At 38.7% G+C, this 9,652-nt stretch overlaps 1 protein-coding gene across 2 annotated transcripts in view; it reads left to right on the forward strand.

Annotated features, from left to right (window-relative positions):
- Positions 1 to 7,960, forward strand: part of dock1 (dedicator of cytokinesis 1) — a 261,452-nt gene extending 253,492 nt beyond the window's left edge. For both annotated transcript variants that reach the window (XM_027132789.2, XM_027132790.2), the window contains exons 49-52: positions 2,124 to 2,322; positions 3,199 to 3,364; positions 3,889 to 4,025; positions 6,666 to 7,960. In XM_027132789.2, coding sequence (XP_026988590.1) covers positions 2,124 to 2,322; positions 3,199 to 3,364; positions 3,889 to 4,025; positions 6,666 to 6,761 — 598 coding nt within the window. In that variant the 3' untranslated portion in view covers positions 6,762 to 7,960. The remainder of the gene's footprint in view (positions 1 to 2,123; positions 2,323 to 3,198; positions 3,365 to 3,888; positions 4,026 to 6,665) is intronic.
- The last annotated feature ends 1,692 nt before the right edge of the window (positions 7,961 to 9,652 follow it).

The raw sequence follows: 9,652 nt of genomic DNA on the forward strand, positions 1-9,652 counted from the left end.
CAGAATGTATTTGATTACACTAACCAAAAAAAAAAACATGCTGGAATGTAAATTAGTTACTCTGCATTACCACTAGGTGTATAAGTATAATTCTTTGCTCATCAATTAATAGCAAATCAATGTAAAAATGACAGTAAAACTACCTTAATGGTTAAAGGTTGTAATGGTGTGGAGTAACCAAGCTGCTAAATTTCATTTACAGTTGTCTAAATAATCGTATTTAAAGACTTTATTTTGTGAAAAGGGTATTAGTTCAACAGCTGTACAATGGCCATATGTCTAGAACCCCTGGACATATTGGTATTGCACCACAGATCATTGCAAAGTGCACTATTTTCGTAATCGTGCCATTTTCTAGTTATAATGTAGAGCAATCCGTACATGCAGAAGGTATCTTAATGGATATTAAGCAATTAGCATCAAAGTGATCGTTCAAGGCACTTTGCCTTATGTAGATACAGTTATGCTTTTCTTTTAACCCATGAAAAAGGGAAGGTTGGCTGATTATCTGCAGCTGTGTGTGTTATAACAGCATGTTTATGTTTAAGTTTGGAACCTTATTTGTTCCAACATTAAAAATGTCCTGAAAAAAAAGCCTAACACTAATGCCACAGTATGCCTAACAGCTGGAGTGTGCGCTTTCATTCATGCACTGATGCAGGGCTGAAAAGATTCTCTGAATTCCTCACTGTGTGACTTCTCGAAATTTTGTACCACAAAGCTTTTAATTTCCACCACCCATTGCCTTTCTCTGAATCCGTGATAGTCATCAAAAAAAGGCATCCACTCTTTTAAATGTACTACCAAGTCTGGTAGTGCATTAAGAATGGGTTTGTGAAAAGAAATGTCTCTTGTGTAGGGTTAGTGAGGGGTGTGCTTGTATGTGTGTTTATTAAGAGCTTCCTGCCAGTTCCTGCATAGCGGGTACTGTATTGCCAGCCTGAAGGATTAATTAGCTCGTGTTTGGAGAGTGTGATCTCATCAGCGATGCCCTCCACTGGTATTTAATTGCAAAGGGCATCGCACCACATGCTCTTTCATTTGATCGGTTAATCCGTCTGGTTGAAGCGGTCTGATTCGTTCAATCCGGCGCCAGCACTTAAAAATACCAATTATGAGAGGCAGAACTGGGTATGTGAGAAGGGCACTGAAACAAATTCCCATCAACTCTGTTGACATGGTAAATGTCATTTAAACTTTTTTTTACTACCGTTTTTGCAGTAAGAGATAGGAAGACTGGATATTCTGTGAGCATTCAGATGTGCTTGAGTTTTGTAGGATCGATGGGTATAAATAGGAGCTTTTTCTCATTAAGACGGTGATTTAGGGGTTACAGAATGCTCAGTTTATTGTGCTGATCTGATGAGGTGATAAACTTGACGTGATGGAGAGTTGCCAAAATAAAGAACAGCATAAAGTAAAGTACTATGAACATCTTTGGTGTACATTGGCATAGATTCTGTTAGGTGTTGGAACACTAATGGAGTGATGAACACTTCTTCCAAAAGATATTCTCTCAGTTGATGATGGTAGTGAAGAGCACTGTCTAACATTTTAGATCATAGTATACGGTTTAAATGATTAAGTAAACATCAAACCTTTCCCTGAGTTCTCATGCTCTATGGCTGGGTTGGAGTCATCCTGGAACAGACCAGGCAGAAAGGGCAGAAGTTTTTATTCAGATCAGACTTTAAACAATACCTTGGCCTAAAACAAGACAACAATAGATACACACCACAGCCCTTTTTTCCTCCCTTTTAATTTTCTTCTCATTTGTAAATATCACGTTGTCATGCCCAAATATTCCATATCCCCATTTGTGGCATCTCTGTTGAATGCAGATTAAATGTCAGAGACTTATTTCCATTTCCTTTCCATTGTACAGATGTCGTTATGATATTAAAAACTGCTTTGACATCCATGCTGAAATTTTCACTCTCTTTCATCACTGTTTATTTTCTTCATTTCTTCCTTCCTTCCTTCCCACACGTTTCTACTTACTCCATTTTCCTTTTTTTATTCTCCATCTTCCTCTTCACATCTAAACTCTCATCCTTTTTTTGATTCTTCACCCACCTACTCACCCACCCATATATTTCCTTTTCTCTCCTGTCTTGCTGTAGCTTTGCTCTGGAGCCCCTCTTGCCAAAGAAGCAGCACTTTAAGTCTCAGGACAAGCTAGACCGGGATGAGCCTGAAAAAGACAGGAAGGAGAAGAAGAAAGAAAAAAGAAACAGCAAACACCAAGAGATTTTCGACAAGGAGCTGAAAGCCACTGACATTCCCATGCAGCCCACTGAGGCGGTCATCCTGTCTGAGACGGTGAGAGAGAGATTAGTTTGCTAACACTTTCTCGTGATGAACGTCATGATGTGGATTAAAAATGAACCGGCTCATAGTAACTTCATAATAATCAGTTACATCCACCTGGTAACCTTGCAGAGTTTTACTTGGTCTATTCTTATATTTCTTTTTTGTTCTTATTGCTCCCCCAGGGGTCAATAAAGCAGAAGCAGTCTATGAAAGCCTAGTCTGTCATTTTTAATTTGGTTACATAAGTGAACCTACTTTTATCAAAGTTATTGTATTTATAATCCTGTTTGAGTTATCCCTGGAATGAAACCGGTTTATTCTTAATTTCACTACCTCAAAAACAGGTATGCATATAGCCTAATAGTTATTAGGTCAACAAATTACAAGCTTGCTCATTGGGGATAAATACAAATACATTTTAATATTAATCTTGAATTTTGGTATTATATTAATCTTGATATTAACCTTATGTTTATGTTCTGTAAAGCTGCTTTGAGACAATGTCAATTGTTAAAAGCGCCATACAAATAAATTAGAATTAAAATTTGTTTTCTCGGTGGAAAGATCAGGAATAAAAATCTCTATAGCTCAGGTAAATAGCCAAAGCATTACTGTACACATTTGAGCAATTTACCTGCATATTTAATAATTCATAAAATGACTTTGTCTGGAGCGGCATCCTGGGAAAAAGTTTTTTTTTTTCCCCCTAGCATCCATGGATGAAAAAGGTTTGATAGTCCCTGCGTTAGTCAATGGAGATTTGCTTATAAATGTACCACATCATATATATCACAATGTGACATTACTATTGTTATTAGTAGTAGTAGGATGACCATAGAATTGTATGTTCATAATCTTTCTTGATTTTCTTTTCACTGTTTTCAGATCAGTCCACTGCGTCCCCAGAGACCAAAAAGTCAAGTGATAAATGTGTTGGGAGATAAGAGGCTCTCCGTGTCCCCAGCTCCTGTTGCTCCTCAGTCTACTTCTACTCTTCCTCCTCCCATCACTCCAAGGGTCAGGCTTACCTTCAGCCATCTGTCCACCTCCAGTAAGTTTCAATTAAAAGTGGGTTGTTTTTGCACAAGGTGCGAGTCACTTTGATTAGCTATATCGCTTGGTCAAATTTCTCCTAGTTACTTTCTTCAAATAATGGTTACCTAAACAGAAACCTGTTAGCATGCTAGAGGTAGAACAAACTTCTGTTTCAAATACACTTCTTTTTTCAGACTCACACCAATGATAGACTTCATAGAAATGCCATTTTTTTTTATAAAGCTCATTGTTCTTTACTGTCTTCCTGAGAAAAACTCTAGCTAAGCTCCCTCTGCGTGAGTACTGCCCTCACGCTTAGGATCTAGTGGTTGCTTTGTGTGTCATCATCATCTATGTGGGATTGAGAAAATAACGTTTGCCTATCCAATCCGGTGTCGCTGCGTTTGGGTTGTTTTTAGCGCCATTAAAAACACTTTACAGCAGTATAATAGACTGGTTACTAAATATTAATAGAACACGGCATATTCTATTTCTCAGTATCAGTATTATAATATTGTGTTCATTTTATTTGTATGATAGATCTGGAGCTGAATGGGATGGGCTATGGTGAGACTCCACCTCCTCTGCCAGTCAAAAACAGTGATTATGGAAACCTGATGGAGAACCCAGAGCAGCCCAGCCCAACCACACCACCTCCTCCTCCTCTACATCACCGGGTAAAACACATGAGCATTCACCAACATCCTTGTACCTTTCATGCAATCAATGAAGACATCATATGCAATTCCAAATATTGTTTTCGGAAATGTAAAATGGCAATTGGCAGCACAAGGACTGACAAAGACTGACACTAAGTATGCATCTGACCTTTGTCTACTCGTTAACTGGCTTGAAAACTCTCCCATAAACACAGCCACCCTATATGTGGAGCATCGTGAGGCAATGCATGAATATACGAGTCATTCATTATCATGCATTGTTGACTCACTTTCAGTGTTTTCCTTTTTATTCGTTTTTTTTTCCCCCTCTAGGATTTGGTCTGTTTATCTGACTTACCTTTGCCTTCCCTTATTAATTGCCACTCTTTCATTCACAGCTCTTTTCAACTGGACCAATCTTTTCTATCTATTACCCTTTAGTGGTGGTAATCACTAGATATTTGCTTCCTCCTTTCACTTGCAGTAAATGGAATGATTTATCTTGTGGCTAAAGAGAAATGATCAAATCATCTGATTGTTAGTATCTCTGATAGAGGTATACATTTATCCTTCCACTGTGTTTTCCTCTTTTATATTGCCCTTCCGGTGGCTGTTACTTGTGTATGAAATTCTCTGTGTAGCCCACACTGTATGTGCACAGGATTATAATTGCTGTCTCCGTAGCTTGTAGTCCTTGACGTGATGTCTTGATGTGTGTGTTTAGAGGACGTGTCAGGACTCCTGCATAGAGATAGTTGATGCCTGTCTTAGGCTCCTGTGATTTACATGTAACAGTTGTCACAGTTTCTCAGGTCAACACACACACTCAAGACAATTTAATTTAAAAAAGTCGAAAGTCTTAAATCTGAGCTTCATCAAGTGCTTCTCATTAACCTCGGGATCCAATAAAAAGCAGCTATAAAATTATTGTACTAGTATAACTGTAGTACTCACTGTGTATGCATGGACTTGCCCAAATCATAAAACATTAGCTATCCCACTGCTAGTCCAACCAGCAACATTCAACTCTAAAGTATGACAAACCTCTGTGTACACACAGTACATTTCAAGACCTTCAATAAATCAAAAATCATGATGTGACCGTGATGTAATATTTTCTATAAATACCTTCCCTATTTAGACTCTTTTCCTGTAGCCTATTCTCTGACCCCTGTAACCACGGTCATTAAGCACTGCTCATAGAAACATGTGTTTAAAACCTAGGCTGTGCCACAAGGTCATTAGGAACTAAATCATCTATGTCTGACTCATAAGGTGTTTTGAGGAGATGACCATACTCCTTGTAGAATCTGGAAGTACAGGGTGGTGCACAGGTCTCAGTAGAGCAAACCTCCTGGGATGACATGACACTATTGCCCCTTTTCCACCAAGGCAGTTTGACTGCTGGTTTGGAGCCAAAGCCTAATTTACAATCGGTTCTTTCTGTTTTGACACCCAAAGCACTGGTTCTGCACCAGGAAAAGTGGTTCTTAAGTAGCACCAAAACGTTGCTGGTCTAGACTTAAGAACCGTTTGTGTCAGGGGCTTGGGGCGGGGCTACTGTTAGCGCTTTGATAATGCAACTTAAGTATACCAATGTTTAATACACTTTTACTTTACCGCAAAATGATCAATTATCAGCACACATGATAGTAGGTAGCTACATGCTAAGGCTACCCTTTTTTTCCTGTGTTAATGATAAAATAATGTTATGTACTTTCTGTTATTCTTGATTGAAACCTCCGTTTATAAAAATTACATCGAGCTGCACGTACACGTTGGATTCGCCGCATTTGGATGCCGATGTAGGTTCGCAAAGCCATGAGCATCAACAGTGAAGCAACATCCGCCATAGTGGATGTTGTGTTTGTGTTTGGCGCTGCTGCGCTAAGGTTGCTGGGAAAGATGAGACGTATTCAGTGACGTTGGCTCTGTGACGGCTCTCTAGCCCATGGAAAGGCAAACCGGTTCTTAGAAGGCTCGCCAGTGGCTTCGAACCAGCACAAGCTCTGAACCAGCACCCGATTCTTTCTGGTGGAAATGGGGTGTATGAGGTACCTGTCCCCCTGAAGCACTTCAGGAGGAGATAGGTGCACATTCTCTCTGCATCCACTGCAAAAAGGATAGCACTTTAAGCACTGGGCAGTCACTTGGATCAGTGGAATATACACACAGATTTTGTGGAACAACTCCCTTATGAGAGTACACAAAGTCCACATACCCAAGGCTCTAATGTTCAGACTCATTTCCTGGATTGCTGTGTTGCAATAGTTGAGCAACCTTCTGCTCTGAGAGAGATAAAACCCACCGGTGCAGATAGTCTGTAGAACAGTCTAAGCTTGCAAGTCACACTCTAACAGTTTTGGAGAGCAGAAGAACTGTAGCTCTGACCACAGTCACAAGCTGCGTGCCAACATGCTGCCCATAATTATATGACATTCATTTCCATTTAAAAATATCAAAAACTACTAAGACGTTATTCTAACCAGGGTTCTGGGAACATTTAGTCCTAAACCGTGACACCTTTAAACACCTCAATAAGAACAGGGTACTGTACAGTGCTCAATGTGAATGCTCTTATGACATGTAAAACACAGATCCTAACTCTATTGTGTCTCTGCCTCTTGCTCTTGTCTTCTGTTTTTCCCATCTCTCTAGCATCTGCCCCCTCCACTGCCGAGCAAAACCCCACCCCCTCCTCCTCCGAAAGCTACAAGGAAGCAGACGTCTATTGACTCGGGGATTGTCCAGTGAGAATGGATAGCATATCGGAGAGAAACTTCGGCACTTCCCTAGACGCTGGGCTTGGGTGATTTTGAATTGGCTTTACAGCGTGATTAAAAACCTAGAGTTCATAGTAAGTCCCTCATCATCTTCACGCTGAAAGAGGTGGCATGTCCAGGGACTCTCCTTTTTTTTTCTTCTACTCACCAATTATTAGTCAAAGCCTCAACCCAGGTGGTAGTGCCGGGTATATTATCTGATTCATTTCACACATCTACAGGCCTGTAAATTGAAAGGCATGTGGCTACAATGAACAAATCAGGACTGTCTGACCTGTCTGCTGTCACCATGCAGGAGTTTTACAGCATTAGAATAATTATTAGTTTAATAATCAGCTGATTTACTTAAGATCTTTGGGTCTTGCTCCCCCCCTACCCCCATCTGACTTTATGATCAAGACTCCAGAGCTTAGGGATTATGATATAATCAGAATATTTACACCTTTTCCACTCCTTTTTTCCCCCCCAATATATACACATGTGTACAGATGTTTGTATATATGATTTTATTTTATTTTTTTTTCTTCTGGAACTGTATTTTATAATGATTGTATTAATATTGGGGCAAATTAACTAGCAATTTTATTTTATCCAAAAAAGGGCTTTTTAGGATTTTAAATGACAGGGATTGTAAAGTAATTCTTTGTTTTATCACCGAATATGTTTTCCCTTTAAATTTCTGTTCTTTTTGCCATGCACACATTTAACTGTCATATCTTTTTGTATAGAAACTGTAATGCTGTAACCTTGGATTATAATACAATGACTGTTCCAAATTTACTACTGACTTAAATAAATAAACTCATTATATGTATTTTTAAAAATGGCTGCTGGGGGCCTTGCTGACCCAAATATATTAAAACTGTCCCTGGTTAAAGCATCGTTGATTGCTGACCTTTACCTTGCTTAATAGAATTGGGCTTAGACTTTTCTTTAAAATTAAAACTGCAGCTTACTTTGCCTTAAATTACAATGGTACAGTCACAAGCCTCTCTAAGTTTATCAAGTGCTGCTAGATTTACTTGTGAAAACCGATAAAAGCAGAACAGTACTTTATTCTGTCTTATTTAGATTGATTTATAGGTAGTATAGGAATTTGTTGATTTAAGGGTTACCTGTAATACTCTAAAGTTGATCATGAAATGTTTAATAAAATTTGTTTGGAAATAATACCGCAGACATTTTATGCACATAATAACTAAGTAGTAAAGTAAAGAAATCAAAGCTTAGAACTTAGTGACATGTTTCTCCAGCCTGTCAGTATCGCAATCCAACACACTGGAAAAACGCCATGTGGATGGCAGTGGGAAATTCTTACTTGTGGAAAAGATGGCACTTAGCATTTATGTGGATGTGAGGATCACCAGCCTAACATTGTTGCAGACCAAGAATTAACCTAACTGGAGTGGCATCTTCGAGGAAAATGCTGCTTGCCACACTGTTAAAATTGTTTAGGAATGGTTTTAAGGAACATGACGGAGTTCAAGATGTCTTGACTTCTAAAATTCTCTAAAAATTTCAATCTGAAAGAGCGTCTGTGGGATGTGCTGGACAAAGAAGTCCAATCCATGGAGACTCCAACTTGTAGATCTGCAGCTGTCTTTGTGCCAGATACCAAAGCATACCTTCAGAGGTCTTGTGAACTCTATGCATAGATGAGTCTGAGCTGTATTGGCAGCACAAGGTGACCTACACAAAACATATGCATATTCATGTATACACACACTTTGTTTAGGAGCAGCACAACAGCTCCTAAACATGAATACTAAGGACACTAAAGGACACTAAGAATAATTTTATATTTAACAATTTTACAATTTTAATGAGAGACTGTTAAAAGGTGTGATGTGTAGGTATTGCAGTAAATGAGGAGTTATTAAAAAATAATGCAGTGCTACTAAAAATGAAGATTCCAGTTTCTAGCTCACATGAGCAAATAGTCCAGATGCTCTCCAAAGATTGCTTTCCTCAATGCCCACAGATTGTCTGATTATTTAGTTGGATTTCTTTTGAACGTTGAATTAAACAAACAAAGCCGCAGTTGCTCTCAGGTTTAATCTGCTACATAAGGGGGCTGTGTAAATCGATACCCTAATTAAGCCTAAAGTAAAATCCTTTCATTAATAAACAATGTGACATACTTGACAATTAGCCAATGTTCTTTAATTTCATTTGGTTTACCAAAGCCCTCCTAATATATCAGCAATTAAGTTCTTATCTTTCAGCAAGAAAGATTTTGTGATGACTCCAATAGAAAAAAAGAAAGTATTGCACAGACATACATTTTTTTTTCCTAATTTCCTTACTTGAATTATAAGTGTTTCAATATGTGTAAAACACTAAGCAGCACAGGGCAGATGATCTCTTGCTGTAGTATATTACGTAGTCCAGTGTTTACTCATAAGGTGGTGGCCTACAGGCAGAGGCTCAGTCCCAAGTACAGTTAGAATCATTGAAAGGACACCCACAAGTCCAAATAAGATTCACTCAAATCTCTTAGCACTGTCTGTCCTATTCCTCAGGGATTCTCCTTTTGAAATCTTCATTCCACTTTATTCAAGCCTTTCAGGGCTATTGCGATTTTAATAGAAGAATGATATATTCATTCAGACGTTGCCATGAGCAAAATTGAATCCATCTTTTCCTGTGAGTGTGTTCATTTCTCCCTCCCTTCCTCCATCAGACCCCGCTGTGATTAAGCGAATATGCTCGCCTGGATCCAAATCAAATCACCCCACACAAATGACCAGCCATATCAGTGTTTTCCAGACTAAGTTGACGTGCCATTTCATTTTAATACCAGGAGGAAGTCTTGCAATAAAATGTCCAAGTGACATTTTTGTATTTGTACTGTTCAGTATA

The sequence above is a fragment of the Tachysurus fulvidraco genome, chromosome 8, assembly GCF_022655615.1.
Source record: "Tachysurus fulvidraco isolate hzauxx_2018 chromosome 8, HZAU_PFXX_2.0, whole genome shotgun sequence".
Taxonomy (NCBI): Eukaryota; Metazoa; Chordata; class Actinopteri; order Siluriformes; family Bagridae; genus Tachysurus; species Tachysurus fulvidraco.